The 20,000-nt window shown below is 44.8% G+C and overlaps 2 protein-coding genes across 6 annotated transcripts in view; both read left to right on the forward strand.

The window, feature by feature from the left end:
• Positions 1 to 14,038, forward strand: part of si:ch73-366l1.5 (FILIA-N KH-like domain-containing protein) — a 29,480-nt gene extending 15,442 nt beyond the window's left edge. The window contains exons 4-5 of one of the 5 annotated variants that reach the window (XR_009936893.1): positions 30 to 134; positions 8,668 to 10,357. Coding sequence is in view for 3 of the 5 variants with exons in the window: in XM_062526416.1 (XP_062382400.1) it covers positions 13,683 to 13,797 (115 nt within the window). In the remaining 2 variants the exon portion in view is untranslated. Of the gene's footprint in view, positions 1 to 29; positions 135 to 8,667; positions 10,358 to 13,682 lie in introns of those variants that run through there. The other 4 variants (XR_009936892.1, XM_062526416.1, XM_062526417.1 and 1 more) reach the window with 4 other exon arrangements.
• A 4,566-nt stretch (positions 14,039 to 18,604) lies between these two features.
• LOC134070098 (alpha-N-acetylgalactosaminide alpha-2,6-sialyltransferase 2-like) overlaps positions 18,605 to 20,000 on the forward strand; it is a 16,064-nt gene continuing 14,668 nt past the window's right edge. The window contains exon 1 of the mRNA XM_062526317.1: positions 18,605 to 18,895. Coding sequence (XP_062382301.1) covers positions 18,777 to 18,895 — 119 coding nt within the window. The 5' untranslated portion in view covers positions 18,605 to 18,776. The remainder of the gene's footprint in view (positions 18,896 to 20,000) is intronic.

The following is a 20,000-nucleotide window of genomic DNA, read 5'->3' on the forward strand; positions in this document are numbered from 1 at the left end:
CGATTTTACCTCCCTCTTGTGTTCTGCAGGATAGAGTTCACCAACGATTTTACCTCCCTCTAGCCCCGCCCTCTCAGCAGCGGCCACGCCCCCTTCACCGCTGCCTGTAGAGTGCTCACTTAGACCGGGCTCTGGTAAGAGAAGGCCGATATTCTCCACCTTTACCCCCCACCACCCACTCCCCCCCCCACCACCCCCAACACCGGGACCAGTCTCTGTGAACTTTAACCCCTCCACTGTGACCTGGGTGTCCCCTCCCGGTGTGCACCAATCCCCTGTGACCGCTCCACCATGCCCTTTGCCCTTTAACCTCTCCACTGTGACCTGGAGCATCCCTCCTCAGCGCTGCTCCCTTAACTCAACCCAATCAGCCCCCCCCCTCATCCTAACCCCTCTGCTGGGCACCTAACCCCCCCCCCCCCCACTCTGTGACCAGGGGCTGTTCTGGGTGGGTGATCATCTGCCCCGCTCTGTGACCTCGGGCAGTTCTGGGGCAAATCTGGATGGGTATTACCCGGGGCAGTTCTCGGTAAATCTCTTATAACCTCCCTAACTCAGATACTCAAGTGCTCACATGCAAACCTCTGCCTGTGTGTGTGTGTGTGCGCGTGTGTGGGTTTGGGTGGGTGTGTGTGTGTGTGTGTGGGTGTGTGCGCGCGCGCGTGTGTGTGTGTGTGTGTGTGTGTGTGTGCGCGCGCGTGTGTGTGTGTGTGTGTGTGTGTGTGTGTGAGTGTGGACCCGCTTTGGGTGCGAGTGAGTGAGTGAGTGTTCTGAACTGCAGTGTGTGCCGGTTTTAGGGAAGTGCACACACACACACACGCTCACAGACCCTTGCACATCAGGTCACACACACACACACACACACACACACACACGCTCACAGACCCTTGCACATCAGGTCACACACACACACACACACACACACACACACGCTCACAGACCCTTGCACATCAGGTCACACACACACACACACACACACACACGCTCACAGACCCTTGCACATCAGGTCACACACACACACACACACACACACACACACGCTCACAGACCCTTGCACATCAGGTCACACACACACACACACACACACACGCTCACAGACCCTTGCACATCAGGTCACACACACACACACACACACACACACACACACGCTCACAGACCCTTGCACATCAGGTCACACACTAAGTCGCAATGCCTCACTGCTGAGGTGACCATTACCCACAATGCCTCACTGCTGAGGTGACCGTTACCCACAATCCCTCACTGTAGGGTGCACACTGTCCATTACCCATAATCCCCCACTGCTCCCCACACTCTCCTGTAATTGTTGTTCTTGTTCTTGTGTCACTTCCTTGTTTGGGGTGTGTGTCTTATATGATGTGCACTCTGCACCTCTCATCTATGAGGGGTGTGTGTGTGTGTGTGTGTGTGTGTGTGTGTGTGTGTATGTGAGATGATGTGCACTATGCACCTCTCATCTCTGGGGTGTGTGTGTGTGTGTGTGTGTGTGTGTGTGTGCGTGCGTGCGTGTGTGTGATATGATGTGCCCTAAACTGGGCAGGGAAACGGAACAAAATGTTAGAACAAAGCCAAAGGTGAACACGTCCCATGTCGTGTGTGTGTGTGTGTGTGTGTGTGTGTGTGTGTGTGTGTGTGTGTGTGCATTTATGGGCCAACAGCAGCTTGCTCCGTCAGTCCAGCAGACAGCAGTGCACATGAAGATATATGATATCTATGTGTGTGTGTGTGTGTATGTGAGGGGGGGAGAGATTTATGGAAATATGTGTGAGTGTGAGAGAGAGCCAGGGTAAGTGGTGTGTGTGCGTGCATATATGTGTGTGTGTGCGTGCGTATATGTGTGTGTGTGTGCGTGTGTATATGTGTGTGTGTGTGCGTGCGTATATGTGTGTGTGTGCGTGCGTATATGTGTGTGTGTGTGTGTGCGTATGTGCGTGTGTATATGTGTGTGTGTGTGCGTGCGTATATGTGTGTGTGTGCGTGCGTATATGTGTGTGTGTGTGTGTGCGTATATGTGTGTGTGTGCCTACTGCTCTGAATCTGTCTTTAGTCCCCAGGGCTTTAGTAGTAAATGGGAGCTGTCTTTCAGAGCTCTGAATAGTGTGTGTGTGTGTGTGTGTGTGTGTGTGTGTGTGTGTTTAGGTGTGTGTGTGTGTGTGTGAGAGAGAGAGAGAGAGAGAGAGAGAAAGAGCACTGTGTGTGTGTGTGTGTGTGTGTCAGTGTGTGTGTCAGTGTGTGTGAGAGCACTTTGTGTGTGAGAGAACAGGAACTATCTTGTAACTATCAGTGTAACATGTCTGACCTGAGATGTTTATAGCAGCTGATCGCAGTGTAACATGTTTAGATGTTTATAGCAGCTGATGGCAGTGTAACGTGTTTAGCAGCTGATTAGTGTAACGTGTTTATAGCAGCTGATGGCAGTGTAACGTGTTTAGATGTTTCTAGCAGCTGATGGCAGTGTAACGTGTTTAGATGTTTCTAGCAGCTGATTAGTGTAACGTGTTTAGCAGCTGAACAGTGTAACGTGTTTATAGCAGCTGATGGCAGTGTAACGTGTTTAGATGTTTAGCAGCTGATGGCAGTGTAACGTGTTTAGCAGCTGAACAGTGTAACGTGTTTATAGCAGCTGATGGCAGTGTAACGTGTTTAGCAGCTGATTAGTGTAACGTGTTTATAGCAGCTGATGGCAGTGTAACGTGTTTAGATGTTTCTAGCAGCTGATGGCAGTGTAACGTGTTTAGCAGCTGATTAGTGTAACGTGTTTAGATGTTTATAGCAGCTGATGGCAGTGTAACGTGTTTAGATGTTTATAGCAGCTGATTAGTGTAATGTGTTTAGATGTTTATAGCAGCTGATTAGTGTAATGTGTTTAGATGTTTATAGCAGCTGATGGCAGTGTAACGTGTTTAGATGTTTATAGCAGCTGATGGCAGTGTAACGTGTTTAGCAGCTGATTAGTGTAACGTGTTTATAGCAGCTGATGGCAGTGTAACGTGTTTAGATGTTTATAGCAGCTGATGGCAGTGTAACGTGTTTAGCAGCTGATTAGTGTAACGTGTTTATAGCAGCTGATGGCAGTGTAACGTGTTTAGATGTTTATAGCAGCTGATGGCAGTGTAACGTGTTTAGCAGCTGATTAGTGTAACGTGTTTATAGCAGCTAATGGCAGTGTAACGTGTTTAGCAGCTGATTAGTGTAACGTGTTTAGATGTTTATAGCAGCTGATGGCAGTGTAACGTGTTTAGCAGCTGATTAGTGTAACGTGTTTATAGCAGCTGATGGCAGTGTAATGTGTTTAGATGTTTCTAGCAGCTGATGGCAGTGTAACGTGTTTAGCAGCTGATTAGTGTAACGTGTTTATAGCAGCTGATGGCAGTGTAACGTGTTTAGATGTTTATAGCAGCTGATGGCAGTGTAACGTGTTTAGTTAGCAGCTGATTAGTGTAACGTGTTTATAGCAGCTGAACAGTGTAACGTGTTTATAGCAGCTGATGGCAGTGTAACGTGTTTAGATGTTTATAGCAGCTGATGGCAGTGTAACGTGTTTAGATGTTTATAGCAGCTGATCGCAGTGTAACGTGTTTAGCAGCTGATTAGTGTAACGTGTTTATAGCTGCTGATGGCAGTGTAACGTGTTTAGATGTTTATAGCAGCTGATGGCAGTGTAACGTGTTTAGATGTTTATAGCCGCTGATTAGTGTAACGTGTTTATAGCAGCTGATGGCAGTGTAACGTGTTTAGCAGCTGATTAGTGTAACGTGTTTATAGCAGCTGATGGCAGTGTAACGTGTTTAGATGTTTCTAGCAGCTGATTAGTGTAACGTGTTTAGATGTTTATAGCAGCTGATGGCAGTGTAACGTGTTTAGCAGCTGATGGCAGTGTAACGTGTTTAGATGTTTAGCAGCTGATGGCAGTGTAACGTGTTTAGATGTTTATAGCAGCTGATGGCAGTGTAACGTGTTTAGATGTTTATAGCAGCTGATGGCAGTGTAACGTGTTTAGCAGCTGATTAGTGTAACGTGTTTAGATGTTTATAGCAGCTGATGGCAGTGTAACGTGTTTAGATGTTTATAGCAGCTGATTAGTGTAATGTGTTTAGATGTTTATAGCAGCTGATTAGTGTAATGTGTTTAGATGTTTATAGCAGCTGATGGCAGTGTAACGTGTTTAGATGTTTATAGCAGCTGATGGCAGTGTAACGTGTTTAGCAGCTGATTAGTGTAACGTGTTTATAGCAGCTGATGGCAGTGTAACGTGTTTAGATGTTTATAGCAGCTGATGGCAGTGTAACGTGTTTAGCAGCTGATTAGTGTAACGTGTTTATAGCAGCTGATGGCAGTGTAACGTGTTTAGATGTTTATAGCAGCTGATGGCAGTGTAACGTGTTTAGCAGCTGATTAGTGTAACGTGTTTATAGCAGCTAATGGCAGTGTAACGTGTTTAGCAGCTGATTAGTGTAACGTGTTTAGATGTTTATAGCAGCTGATGGCAGTGTAACGTGTTTAGCAGCTGATTAGTGTAACGTGTTTATAGCAGCTGATGGCAGTGTAATGTGTTTAGATGTTTCTAGCAGCTGATGGCAGTGTAACGTGTTTAGCAGCTGATTAGTGTAACGTGTTTATAGCAGCTGATGGCAGTGTAACGTGTTTAGATGTTTATAGCAGCTGATGGCAGTGTAACGTGTTTAGTTAGCAGCTGATTAGTGTAACGTGTTTATAGCAGCTGAACAGTGTAACGTGTTTATAGCAGCTGATGGCAGTGTAACGTGTTTAGATGTTTATAGCAGCTGATGGCAGTGTAACGTGTTTAGATGTTTATAGCAGCTGATCGCAGTGTAACGTGTTTAGCAGCTGATTAGTGTAACGTGTTTATAGCTGCTGATGGCAGTGTAACGTGTTTAGATGTTTATAGCAGCTGATGGCAGTGTAACGTGTTTAGATGTTTATAGCCGCTGATTAGTGTAACGTGTTTATAGCAGCTGATGGCAGTGTAACGTGTTTAGCAGCTGATTAGTGTAACGTGTTTATAGCAGCTGATGGCAGTGTAACGTGTTTAGATGTTTCTAGCAGCTGATTAGTGTAACGTGTTTAGATGTTTATAGCAGCTGATGGCAGTGTAACGTGTTTAGCAGCTGATGGCAGTGTAACGTGTTTAGATGTTTAGCAGCTGATGGCAGTGTAACGTGTTTAGATGTTTATAGCAGCTGATGGCAGTGTAACGTGTTTAGATGTTTATAGCAGCTGATGGCAGTGTAACGTGTTTAGATGTTTCTAGCAGCTGATCGCAGTGTAACGTGTTTAGATGTTTCTAGCAGCTGATTAGTGTAACGTGTTTAGATGTTTATAGCTGCTGATGGCAGTGTAACGTGTTTAGATGTTTATAGCAGCTGATCGCAGTGTAACGTGTTTAGCAGCTGATTAGTGTAACGTGTTTCTAGCAGCTGATGGCAGTGTAATGTGTTTAGATGTTTAGCAGCTGATGGCAGTGTAACGTGTTTAGATGTTTATAGCCGCTGAAACTGGTGGATATTTAATATGTGGAAGTGTATTGTAGGTTTTCTTTAGGAGAAGGTGTGTGTGTGGTGTGTGTGTGTTGTGTGTGTGTGTTGTAGGTTTTCTTTAGAAGTAGGGATGTGTATGTGGGAGTGTATTGTAGGTTTTCTTTAGGAGCAGGAATGTGTGTGTGTGTGTGTGTGTGTGTGTGTGTGTGTTCTCTGAGGTTTTCTTTAGGTTGTGGAGAGTGATACACAGAGAGTAATGTTCACCTTTGGTCCGCGGGGACATATTGACATATAGGTGTGTGTGTGTGTGTGTGTGTGTGTGTGTGTGTGTGTGTGTGTGTGTGTGTGTGTGTGTGTGTGTGTGTGTGTGTGTGTGTGTGTGTGTGGGACACATTGATCTTTCAGCTGTTTTTGGGGCCTGTGTGCGTGGTGACACATGTGCTGTGGTGACATATTGCATGTTCTCAGTGGCAGAGGTGAAATTTCACCCCATGAACACACCCTCCCACACACATACATACAGCACACACACACACACACACACACACACGTACATATACATGTACACACACTCACACTCACGTACATACACACACACACACACACACACACACACTCACACACACACACACGTACACACACTCACACACACACACACACACACACGTACACACACACACACACACACACACACACAGTTAGAGTTAGAGAAAGCTGAGTAGGGCCATGCCTTAAGAGGTTGGGCCTAAGTGTCGCTATTTGCAGCCTTTGTGAGTGGACAACTCCAGCAACATGACTCCATAGCACCCTCTGCTGGACGCTTTGAGGACTGCAGTCATATAGCTTCCAGTCAGTATGGCAGAACAGACCTACGCTGTGTTCAGATTTCCTGAGATGAATTCCTATGGAAAGGACATGTTGGTGGGAAGACAACTGGACTTGGTGATTATGGGATGGCGTGGGGTTATTGACAACAGCCCTATAGGCGTAAATACTCTACATCATAGTAACACTCCAGGGACAACTCCAATGAGGAAGTGTGGTCACAGTGTGTACGCGTGTGTGTGCGAGCGTGTGTGTGTGTGTGTGTGTGTGTGTGTGTGTGTGTGTGTGTGTGTGTGTATATGCACACACAAATATGCACATTCACAAAACATTATATCTCATATCTTTGTAAGTATTTTGTGTGTGTTTGTGTATGTGTGTGTGAGCGAGAGTGTGTGTGTGTGTGTGTGTGTGTGTGTGTGTGTGTGAGAAGGAGAGAGAGGTCTCGCTCTTGTTATTAATGTGTGTGTGTGTGTGTGTGTGGTTCTGCTCTAGTCTGCTTATGTAACACAATAACGTAGAGCAGTCATGTAGAACAATCCTGTGTGTGTGTGTGTGTGTGTGTGTGTGTGTGTGTGTGTGTGTGGGGGGTTCTGCTCTAGTCTGCTTTTGTAACACAATAACGTCTATAGTCATGTAGAACAATCCGTTCCTAAGTGGAGTCTCTATCTGACCTTTAACCCCTAGACCCGTGCGGGCATGCTTCCGTGTGTGTGTGTGTGAGGGTGGCAGGTGGTGGGCGTTAACTCACGGGACACGGGCACTGATCGGGGGTACGGAGGGTGTGTGTGTGTAATGTGTGGGAGATGGTGTGTGTGTGTTTGGGAGTGTAATTTTGTGGGGGATGCCCGTGGCTGTTGGCATGGTGTGTGCTTACCTGCTTGCTGTGTCGTCTCGTCTGCATGGTGTTGCTCCTGATGCCACCCCTCGCCTCCGCCGACAACCACTAACCACACGGGCACCGGTGAGCCATCTTCTCTTCTCTTCTCTTCTCTTCTCTCTCTCTCTCTCTCTCTCTCTCTCTCTCTCTCTCTCTCTCTCTCTCTCTCCTTCTCTTCTCTTCTCTTCTCTTACTCTCTCTCCTATTCTTTTCTATCCTCTCTCTCTTCTCTTCTCTTCTTCTCTCTCTCCTCTTCTCTTCCTCTCTCCTTTTCTTTTCTCTCCTCTCTCTCTCTTCTCTTCTTCTCTTCTTTCTCTCTCTCTCTCTCTCTCTCTATCTCTGTGTATATGAGCTGTTTTTTTCTGTCTAATAGGTTATTGTTAATAAATTAAGAGTGGTTTCCAATGTAACACCTTTAATGAATCACGTTTATAAGTCTGTATATTATATTATTATTATTATTATTATTATTATTATTATTATTATTATTATTATATTAACTTGAACTAATATTAGTAAGTCAGTGTTCTTGTAGAGTCAATAGCTAGTTATTGATTTACAGATTAGGCTGTGTCTTACAGAGTATTAGTAATTGATGATTGGTATTTATTATTGATTACTGATGGTTGATTAATTATTGATGGCATTTGATTTCTGATGGTGATTGGTGGTTGGTTGTGATTAGTGATTGGTTGTGATTGATGACTGATGGCCATGTTGTGATTGATGACTGACGGCCATGTTGTGATTGATTATTGATTGGTGATTGGTTGTGATTGATGACTGATGGTCATGTTGTGATTGATTATTGATTGGTGACTGACGGCCACGTTGTGATTGATTATTGATTGGTGATTGGTTGTGACTGGTGACTGACGGCCATGTTGTGATTGATTATTGATTGGTGATTGGTTGTGACTGGTGACTGACGGCCATCTTGTGATTGATTATTGATTGGTGATTGGTTGTGATTGATGACTGATGGTCATGTTGTGATTGATTATTGATTGGTGATTGGGTGTGACTGGTGACTGACGGCCATGTTGTGATTGATTATTGATTGGTGACTGACGGCCACGTTGTGATTGATTATTGATTGGTGATTGGTTGTGAGTGGTGACTGATGGCCATGTTGTGATTGATTATTGATTATTGATTATTGATTGGTGATTGGTTGTGAGTGGTGACTGACGGCCATGTTGTGATTGATTATTGATTGGTGATTGGTTGTGAGTGGTGACTGACGGCCATGTTGTGATTGATTATTGATTATTGATTGGTGATTGGTTGTGATTGGTGACTGACGGCCATGTTGTGATTGATTATTGATTGGTGATTGGTTGTGAGTGGTGACTGACGGCCATGTTGTGATTGATTATTGATTGGTGATTGGTGATTGGTTGTGATGGTGACTGACGGCCATGTTGTGTCCTCTCTTCCCTGCAGAGCAGCTGAGTGAGCAGTGAACTTCATGAGACCCTGAGCGTCGGCCTGTCCATCTCTCCACCTCCATCCCTCGCTCCACCCCCCCATCTCTCCATCCCTCTCTCCATCGCTCCACCTCTCCATCTCTCCATCCCTCTCTCCATCTCTCCGTCAGTGTGCCTCCCCGATCCCTTCATCACCCGCCCACCCCACCACTCCTTCCCTGGCAGCAGCGAGCGTGTGTGTGTGTGTGTGTGTGTGTGTGTGTGTGTTATGCCTGACTCCCTCCTCTCCCTCCCTGGCGGTGGTGGTGGTGGTGACGGCGTGGACAGGAAGCTCATGACGGCTGCTGTGTGTTAGTGTGCTGCCTGTGAATAGCAAAGCTTTACCCTGAACACTCAGAGCCCACAGAGTGTGTGAGTGAGAGTGTGTGTATGTGTGTGTGTGAGAGAGAGTGTATGATGTTCTACATGTAAGATTTTCTCACAATATAAAGTTCATCTGAGAGAGATGGCCCTTTCTGACAAGGTGATTTAAACAGAATTTGGTTACAGTGTACACACACACACACACACACACACACACACACACACACACACACACACACACACACTCTCACATATACTCACTCATACACACACTCTCACACACTCACACTCACACACACTCACACATTCAAAACTACCCAAAGTTTGGGATGTCTGTTGTCGACTGGTCACTATTAATTTGGGTGAGGATAGCAGCTCACAGTTAAGATCTCTCTCTCTTTCTCTTTCTCTCTCTCTTTTTCTCCCTCTCTCTCTCTTTCTCTCTTCCTCTTTCTTTCTTTTTGTTGTTTTCTTGTGGAATGTTTCATTTTATATTTTGTTTTCCGTGTTAAATGAAGACATGATTGTAGCTGTAGAGGTGGCCTGAGTGCCACTGCATGTGTGCTATGGTCAGCCGCTCTCAGACCTCCAAAGATACGGTCACTAAGCGACCAGCGGTTGCCAAGGGAACGTTGGCTGTATGGTCACCCACCCTTAGTTTACTTGAGATGCGTCCACCATCGCCATGGTGATCTTACTAACCCATCGTAACTTAGGAGGCCTCCGCAAACTTCATGCCCTCATTGGACGTGTGCAATTTGGTGGGTCGGACGAAGGATCAGGATGCAACAATCTGGCTCTGATCTGGCTCTGATCTGGCCCTGATGTGGCCCTGATCTGGCCCTGATGTGGCCCTGATTTGGCTGTCTGTGAAGGGCACCTTATGTAGATTTACGAGATAGAACATAGTAGTATTTAACTCTGTGCACACACACACACACACACACACACACACACACACACACACACACACACACACACACACACACACACACACACACACACACAAATACACACATGCACACTTAACACACAGTATATACTCACTACTTCTCAAATACACATGTTCTCAAATCCACATGTTCACAAACTAACACACTCAAATGTTCTCGCTCTCTGTACACACTACATGTGTCATTTATGGGGTACTGAACATCCATAAACTGCTCATCTCTTGTGTACACACACACACACACACACACACACACACACACCTTGTACAGAGTTTAATGACCTACATGTATGATAATATTTCTGTTTGTAGAGTTTGAGATGTGTTGAGCTCTGAGGATAATTGGCTTTTTTGGAACCTGTTGGAATTAAAAGCCAGTGTATGAACTTGACTGGACTATTTCTTGTGTCTCTACAGTCTCTTTAAGAACATCAAGGTGTTGATAAACATTTACGTATTTCATATACGCACACGTGTGTCTGTGTGTCTTTACAGTCTCTTTAAGAACACCAAGGTGTTGATAAACATGTACTGTACGCGTTTCGTATACACGCACGGGTGTGTGTGTGTGTGTGTGTGTTTCTCTCTGAGCCTGCCTCTGTCTTCTGCTTATTCCTAAACTGGACCAAACCATCCTCCTTCATTTGGTCGTTCAGGTTTATATTTATAAACATTTAGATGTGTTCATTTAGCTGATAAACAAGACAATAATCAAGCTTCAGGGCAAATAGGAGATGCAAGTGTAAGAATAAATACTCTGTTGCCTGGGTAACAGCATGACTGTTGGGAGTCTAATTAGATACTGTAGCTAACATAACATTCCATCATCACATGTTCTATACTGTAGTGAGCTAATATAACATTCCACCATCACATGTTCTATACTGTAGTGAGCTAATATAACATTCCACCATCACATGTTCTATACTGTAGTGAGCTACTCTAATATAACATTCCATCATCACATGTTCTATACTGTAGTGAGCTAATATAACATTCCATCATCACATGTTCTATACTGTAGTGAGCTAATATAACATTCCACCATCACATGTTCTATACTGTAGTGAGCTAATATAACATTCCACCATCACATGTTCTATACTGTAGTGAGCTAATATAACATTCCATAATCAGATATTCTATGCTGTAGTTAGCTTGTAGAATGTTCCACCATCAAATGTTCCACCATCAAACTGTAGGGAGCTGGTAGAACATTCCATCATCAGATGTTCTATATACAGTAGTAGTCAGCTGGTCGAACGATCCAACAGATGTTTTACTCTGCAGTGAGCTGATAGAACATTCCATCATCATCAGATGTTCTATGCTGTACTGAGCTGGTAGAACATTCCATCATCATCAGATGTTCTATGCTGTACTGAGCTGGTAGAACATTCCATCATCATCAGATGTTCTATGCTGTACTGAGCTGGTAGAACGTTGCCGAGGGGAGGGATTATGAGTCGTCATTATGGGCCAGTTATAACTGTATAACTTATTTGTGTGTGTGTGTGTTATAACTCACTGGCCTCTTCTCATTCATCTGTGTGTGTGTGTGTGTGTGTTATAACTCACTGGCCGCATTCATCTTTTTGTCTATCCTCCCTCCCTCCCTTCCTTCTAATTACCTCCGCCAAGGAGGTTATGTTTTCATCGGGGACTGGCGTATGTCTGTTTGTTTGTTTGTCTGTCTGTTTGTCTGTCTGTCTGTCTGTTAGCAAGATAACTCAAAAAGTGATGGATGGAATTCGGTGAAATTTTCAGGGAAGGTCAGAAATGACCCAAGGAAAAACCGATTACATTTTGGGAGTGATCCGTAACACTGTCTGGATTCCAGAGCCGTTTATGTGTTTCGCTTGGTGGTGTAATGGCATAGTATGACCACGTGGTGGCGATCTGAATAGTTTAGTTTCAAATGTGTGACAACCTAGAAGAAGAATACAGGCGGAGGTCTGTGCTGCTGCTCTAGTTCATTTGGTGACGGAAACGAGGAAGGAGCGATAGCAGGATGGAGGGATGAGGAAGGAGTGATAGCAGGATGGAGGGATGAGGAAGGAGTGATAGCAGGATGGAGGGATGAGGAAGGAGCGATAGCAGGATGGAGGGATGAAGGAGAGATAGATATGAGAGATGAGGGAGGAGTGATAGCAGGATGGAGGGATGAAGGAGAGATCGATATGAGAGATGAGGGAGGAGTGATAGCAGGATGGAGGGATGAGGAAGGAGGGATGAAGGAGAGACCCATATGAGAGATGAGGAAGGAGTGATAGCAGGATGGAGGGATGAGGAAGGAGTGATAGCAGGATGGAGAGATGAAGGAGAGATCGATATGAGAGGCGAGGGAGGAGTGATAGCAGGATGGAGGGATGAGGAAGGAGCGATATGAGGGAGGAGTGATAGAAGGATGGAGGGATGAAGGAGAGACCCATATGAGAGATGAGATGTCCTGCTCACTCACGCATCACGATTAAGAGACGTCCATTACTGATGATGCGGCGCGTCACCTCTTAGGCTAGAATAAACAGACATGCAAATCACAGAGAATGTGACCTTATAAAGCCTAGAAATGCCATATGAGCATGCACTCTTCCCACTTATTGACCCTGATAATGAGGTCATGTTTGATAATCTCGAGACATGAATGAAGACTTATTATACAATGTATGAACAAAAAAAAAAAAAGTTTGCATGGTAGTTCATGATAATTCCAGCATATAAAGGTCCTTTTATGGTCTATTTGCTAGTTTATTGACAAAAATAAATCTCTACGAACTACTTTGAAATGGAAAGTTGACAGACGTGTGAGGGAATTGTTTACCGTGGCATCTCGGACTAGCGATTCCGACTGAAAACGCTTCCGCGTAGGATACTCTTGGGTTTCACTTCTGCGTAGGATAATCTTGGGTTCCACGTCTGCGTAGGATACTCTTGGGTTCCACTTCTGCGTAGGATACTCTTGGGTTCCTCTTCTGCGTAGGATACTCTTGGGTTCCCTCACGTATCGGGCCTTCCACCTCTCTCCTCCCTACTCTGGTTGCAGGTAGTTGAACGAGATGTCCTCGACACCGCCGGGCTTTGAGCGATTTCTGGGAGGTTATTCAAAACATCTGTCTGGTTGTGGTGAACATGAGGGGGCGCTAGGAGCTCTCTGTCTGTGTGTGTGTGTGTGTGTGTGTGTGTGTGTGTGTGTGTGTGTGTGTGTGTGTGTGTGTGTGTGAGTGTGTTATTGACCCTGTGTGTGTGTGTGTTTGTGTGTGTGTGTGTGTTAGAGAGAGTGTGTTATTAACCCTGTGTGTGTGTGTGTGTGTGCTTGTGCTATTAACCCTGTGTGTGTGTGTGTGTGTGTGTTATTAAGCCTGTGTGTGTGTGTGTGTGTGTGTGTGTGTGTGTGTGTGTGTGTGTGTGTGTGTGTGTGTGTTATTAACCCTGTGTGTGTGTGTGTGTGCTTGTGCTATTAACCCTGTGTGTGTGTGTGTGTGTGTGTGTGTGTGTGTGTGTGTGTTATTAACCCTGTGTGTGTGTGTGTGTGTTATTAACCCTGTGTGTGTGTGTGTGTGTGTGTGTGTGTGTGTGTGTGTGTGTGTTATTAACCCTGTGTGTGTGTGTGTGTGTGTGTGTTATTAACCCTGTGTGTGTGTGTGTGTGTGTGTGTGTGTGTGTGTTATTAACCCTGTGTGTGTGTGTGTGTGTGTGTGTGTGTGTGTGTGTTCCAGGGTGCAGCAGGAGCAGTTGGCGGCCATCTTCCAGCTGCTGAGGGAGAACGAGGAGACGTTTGGGGAGGTTACCGAGGGCGACATGGAGGAGCAGCTCAAACTCTACGCCCTCTAGCGCCACACACACACACACACACACACACACACACACACACACACACACACACACACACACACACACTTCTACAATTCTACACACACTCTACGCTCTGAAGAATTCAACTCTAAACACACACACGAACACACACACTATGCTCTGAAGAATTCAACTCTGCACACACACACACACACACACACACACACACAGTTTACGTCCTCTGGAGTCCACCGCCACACACACACACATACACACACAGAACTGACCACCCTGAGGGGCTGGGACTAGTTTCAGGATCTCTAAAACCACACACACACACACACACACACACACACACACACACACACCTGACCATCCTGAGAGGGCTGGGAGTAGTTTCAGGATCTCGTACACATTACTGTAGTAGACTTTCTATTTACTGCGTACATGACAGAAATATCATAGAATTATCTTATCTTATCAAACGATGAGCATGTTGAACACACACACACACACACACACACACACACACACACACACACACACACACACACACACACTATGCTCTGAAGAATTCAACTCGCCACACACACACACTACATTCTGAAGAATTCACCTCTACACACACACACACACACATACACACACACACACACACACACACACACACACACACACACACAGAATTCAAATCTACACACACTAGCAGGCGTTTCTATCTACTGCGTACATAGCAGAAATATGTTCTCTTATCAATGCTTAGCTTGTTGAACTAAAACACAACACTGTAGATTTAGAATGCCACAGCAGCCCAATGAGGAGTCACTGTTTCTGTCCAATCTGATTGGGTGACTCCAGTTGTCTGTTGGTGAATGGCAGAGCCATATAAAGAGAGAGTTGCGACAACTCCATTGACGCTAATGTTCCATATTTTCTCAACAATAGTTCCCGGAAGTTAGGATCGAACACTCGTTAACAGACTGTAAAAGACGGTTATTTTATGATTCTAACGAACAGTCAGAATCGCTTCCGGGAACTATTTGAACTACTTTAAGTTACACGAACCACGTCACAAACCGAATTTTCTGTACCCGAGTTGTCGCAACTCTCTCTTTATATGGCTCTGGTGAATGGCATTATGATGTCATAAGGATGAGGATCATCACATGCGAAGTTGTTATGGGGACCAATACGGTGGAACACAGAAGCTTGTTTCTAAAGGACGACTCCTGTCTGGACAACTGGATAAGGACATCCATGCCCATCACCGTGTGTGTGTGTGTGTGTGTGTGTGTGTGTGTGTGTGTGTGTGTGTGTGTGTGTGTGTGTGTGTGTGTGTGTGCGCGCACTCTTTTCTGATGTTTGTAAATGAGACAAGCAGCCTGCCAAAGCACAAAACCACACACACACACTCAAGAAATATAGGGGGAAATCTTGAGTTGCTGTGTCGAGTCAAAGCATGTTCTAAGCAGTCTGCTGGATGTGCATCGTACAGTAGCTCAACACAGTCACTTACTGTATAAATCATAACCTTTGACCCGGAAGCCAGGCTTACTATCTCTGAAGACAGAGGAAGTGATGTCATAAGTATTACTGACTGCAGTGACCTGAATCATGATGTCACATGTGCACTTTCTTAGAAAGCAGTGCTCTCCTGTTTAATACATAATATATCCCACAGTGTGTTTGTGTGTGTGTGTGTGTGTGTGTGTGTGTGTGTGTGTGTGTGTGCGTGCGTGCGCACAAACATGAAATAGCTTCTGCAAATCAAACCTAATGAACCAAAATATACATACCAACAGACCTACTACTCAACACACAGGACAAATATACAAGTCTCGTTTTGAAAGTTGTTTTGACATTTTGTATAAACCTTAGAATGTGTATTATAGCGGAACGTAAGAATACTGACGACCTGGTCTTTATATTTGAATATGTGAGAAACTCTATTAAAAGGACTTTTGCATTAAATTGCTGTGTTGTTTGTTGGGCTCTTGGTGTGTTAACCAGCTGTAACAGCTCAGGACGACCAGTAGGGGAGGCTACTGGCACAGGACACCAGCACACAACAAGACACGATGGAGTTCAGCATCAACACTGTGGCCCAATCCCAAAGTGAGCCCTGAGCCCTGAGGACTAAAGACTCATAGGGTGCCTCTCAACCTCTCTCCTCCATGCTCGACCCTCCAGGCTTCCCACTGATCTATAACTAGCACTGGATAGACTATCCCATTGTTGCCGCCCCATCATTCTTTATGTAGATCAGGGAGGACGAGGCCCGAGAAAGGAAGGGAGGATGTATAAAAGACGAATGAGAGGCACCCACAGACTTCACTGATCTCAGGTGCTACGTGAGTGAGTGAGTGAGTGAGTGAGTGAGGCCACATGGGCTCGGATAGGTATTTGGGATTGGGACAGCACCTCACGAGATCACATGGGCTCGGATAGGTATTTGGGATTGGGACAGCACCTCACGAGATCACATGTACAGTACCTTAGCGGTGTTTAATGACAAAGACATTGCTGACACTACCACCATGCACGTGTGTCGTGCTGTTGTCTACCTTTGTAATTTCCCGATTTTGCTGTGATCTCCGCGGTAAATGTCACTACACTTTGAAGTGTGGGTAATTCCCTTTGGTGAAGTCTGCACCGATGCAGACTCAAGGAAAGGGCTCGGTAAGTGTGTACTCTAAGGCTCACGCCCCTTGATATTCAACATTGGGACAGCCCTATAAGCCCTTACGAATTGTGCGTCTGTGACTCCGGACATTGGCCACATGTCACGTTGTGATGCTCTCACACACATACACTACACATAGAGAGAGAGTTCAGCTGCAGTGCCTTAATTTAAGATGAGATTCAGATTAAAAAGATAGTGTGTGTGTGTGTGTGTGCATGCTGGCATGTGTATGTAACACACACACACACACACACACACACAGACACACACAGACAGACAAAGAGACACACCTTTGGTTTACCTGCTCAGGGAAAATAGCCTATGTTATGTATAATCAGGAACAGCCCTATTTTACTGCTGTACATACTTGCAGGCAGACTCTCTCTCTCTCTCTCTCTCTCTCTCTCACACACACACACACACACACACACACACACACACACACACATGCACATACTCTCTGGTTAATGTTTCTCCCAGAGGACAATAAAGAGGCTCGTAGTAAAAGCTATCAGCCGTTCAGCTAGTCCTTCATTATCAAGACCATTCTGCCTCAAAACTCCACTTCTCTTCAGCTAGTCCTTCATTAGCAAGACCATTCTGCTTCACGACTCCACTTCTATAGACTCCTAAAACGGATCTTTTAAATGGCCTGGAACACTCTCCCCTATAGCACTGGCCCAGGGCAGATGGGTTTCAGATTTCCTCCATAGAAGAAACTACAAGAAAAAAATACTTCTGTTCCTTTTTCAGTCCTTGATCAAAAGTGACTGAGGCTGATGGGAGGTCTCCTCTGAAGTCTTCTGGAGAGTGTTTGATAACACACCTGGTTAATGAGTTAAATGAGCTCATAGCCTGGCCTATCTAACACAAGACAGATTTCTGACAGCAGTTCAGTTTAGTCTGGACTATCTAACAGAGAGGGTCCCAAACTTAAGACTACTGAGGACCAATTTAATGTCTAAAAATCTTCAGCGGCCCACCCTAATATTATTCACAACGAGACAAAGATAAAGTATTTCCTAATCATTTATTTAATGGCATTTGAACATTATATAGGCAAAGCATCGTGATGCAATAAACTAAGCCTATGACGACCACCACTCCATTAAGACACTTTATAGCCTAGCCCACTACTCCATTATAAGACACTTTAGTTGTATAGCCCACAATTCGGCAATGACAACTCCATCCAATCAACATCAAATGAGCGTCAGTCTAAAGATTAAGATTATGTTTGATTTAATGTCAAAATGTCTAGCTATACGTTTGAATTGGATATAGCCTATTTGATCAGTATTTCCACCTGAGGCCTAATTAATAAATGCGAAAATAATAATAGTTCAGTTGAGTCAAGTTCGGTTCTATTGCTGACCCTTAAGCTCCATTGCTCCGTTGTCAAGTTCAGAGGTTTTGTCTAGGTGTTGATGAGGATGAGGATGTTGATGATGATGATGATGGTGATGATGATGAATTTATTTGTCCTATGCGGAAAATTGTTCTGTGCCATACAGTACATCTGATACATTTATACAAAGACAGTAGGACAAACAAGACGAAATACAAGACAGGACATAGGGCCTAGACGAAATACAAGACAGGACATAGGGCCTACAACAGAAATTCCCTCACCCCCACCCACCCCCACCCTACCATACCCCCCACACGTAGGCTACACAACATCAGGACAGAAGACACAGACCCCACTACACATAAATAGAATAATAAAGTGCAGTTGTGCATACTGTGACAGTCCAGCTGGAAAGAAAGTGCATGGTGCTATTTAAAGTGCTGTCCTACAGGTAGCTTCTTATTCATCAATGTAATGCTAGTTGGTATAAATGACCTACTGGCTCGATTTGTCTGGAAAGAAGGTGACCTGAACCTCCCCCTGTTACCTGTTTTACCTGTTTACCTGTGTAATAACACCTCCGTGCCTCGGCAGGTGTGTTGGTGGCAATAGTCAGCACTAGTCGTTGTGTAAAAACTCCTCATCATCATTCTACTGCGATCTGTGCGTAACCTTAGTTAGGATTATTGGTGAGATTTTGTATTAATTTCCAGGTGTGACATTTTGCATATTTCATGCGAGCAGTGAGTACAGCTTAATGTTTAACCCTCGGGCGGCCACTTGACAGATCCCGATAGCGTGTGGAGTCGAGGGGGCGGGCCCGCTAAGTTTAGCCGCCCTCACTTGCAGGTGAGTAGGGCGCCTTCTGAGACGCACTCGAAACGTTTAGGTTCTTCACCGTGTAGGTTTCTTGAGTCGAGTTCGGTTCCGGTCACCGAAACCATACAACCATACAACCATGCAGCCGCCACGGTTCTAGTGAACATGATACGCCGGTTATGGATGTACGTGTTCGTGGTGGGAGCCGCAAGCTTGGCTCTCACGGCGTTACTCTACTCCGGACAGTTTAACCCAGAGACGGTGGCTACCCGCTCCGTGGACAGGTAGGGTGGCTGAATAGGCTACACTGACAGATCTCCCTTACCTTCTGCGCTGTCTTGTTTTTACTTGAAATCATGCCCCATGTACGAGCTAAAGTTGAAACAATTATCCATTGTTCTTCCGTGAGGGCATGTTTGCTACTTCTTCTGCCAAAGATTGTCACATGCTGCGGGGACTTGAGACAGAACAGTGCAGAGTTTAGGCTATTTACTCTTTTCTCTGTTTCAGCTTTAGCTCTGTAGCCTAGCCTTCCTACCACTATGTCACCTAAACTAAACTGGGGGGCATCTTTAACAGAAACATTTCTCTTTCTCTCCCTACTGTCAGATAAAAGAGGTAGAGGTGAAAGCCTGGAATCTTCTATCTAAATCCACACAGCCCAAAGGCTATCCATTCTGTTCTTATGGTTCCATTAACGCATATGGGATGATTTTTTTATGATGACAAGTTTCAGGAAATGACAACAATTTTCTTTTGGCTGTTTTCATATTCATATGAATAATGAGGGTTTTTTATTGACTGAGTGATCTGCCCAAGCTTTCCAATGTATCTGCACACTATACTTGAGCAAAGTTCAAATGAAACTCCTGCCTATAGCCCAATATGAAAACAGCCCAAAGAAAATAGTTGTAATTTCCCGAAACTTTTTTAATTTCAACAAAAGATAAATTAAACTGCTCCAACTGATCAGAGAGTCTCAAAATGGTTTTACAGTATACCAGTGATGAGCAAGTTTGCTTGTGCAAGTTCACAGAGCGAAAGGCACCGACAACAGAAACCAATCCTACTATCGCAAATGCAAATCCTTACCAGGAATAAATGCAATGACATCAACAGATTTAAGATATTGGGTGTGGTTGAATAACTGTCCTTGTACATTCACAGTGGGGAACCTTGTCTAAATACAATTATATATCCTTATAGCTGTATAGACAGGGCAAAACCCAGAACGATATGATTAAGGTCGCTACCAAACCTTTTTAGACATTTTTATATCACACGTCAGATCATTCTGATCAGAGAGTTCTTCTGCCATCCATGTCACATCATTTCTCGTGTGTCCTGTTGGCTCAGGCTGAGTTGACCTCTGACTTCTCATCGTGTCCT

The sequence above is a fragment of the Sardina pilchardus genome, chromosome 22 (genome assembly GCF_963854185.1).
Source record: "Sardina pilchardus chromosome 22, fSarPil1.1, whole genome shotgun sequence".
Classification (NCBI taxonomy): Eukaryota; Metazoa; Chordata; class Actinopteri; order Clupeiformes; family Clupeidae; genus Sardina; species Sardina pilchardus.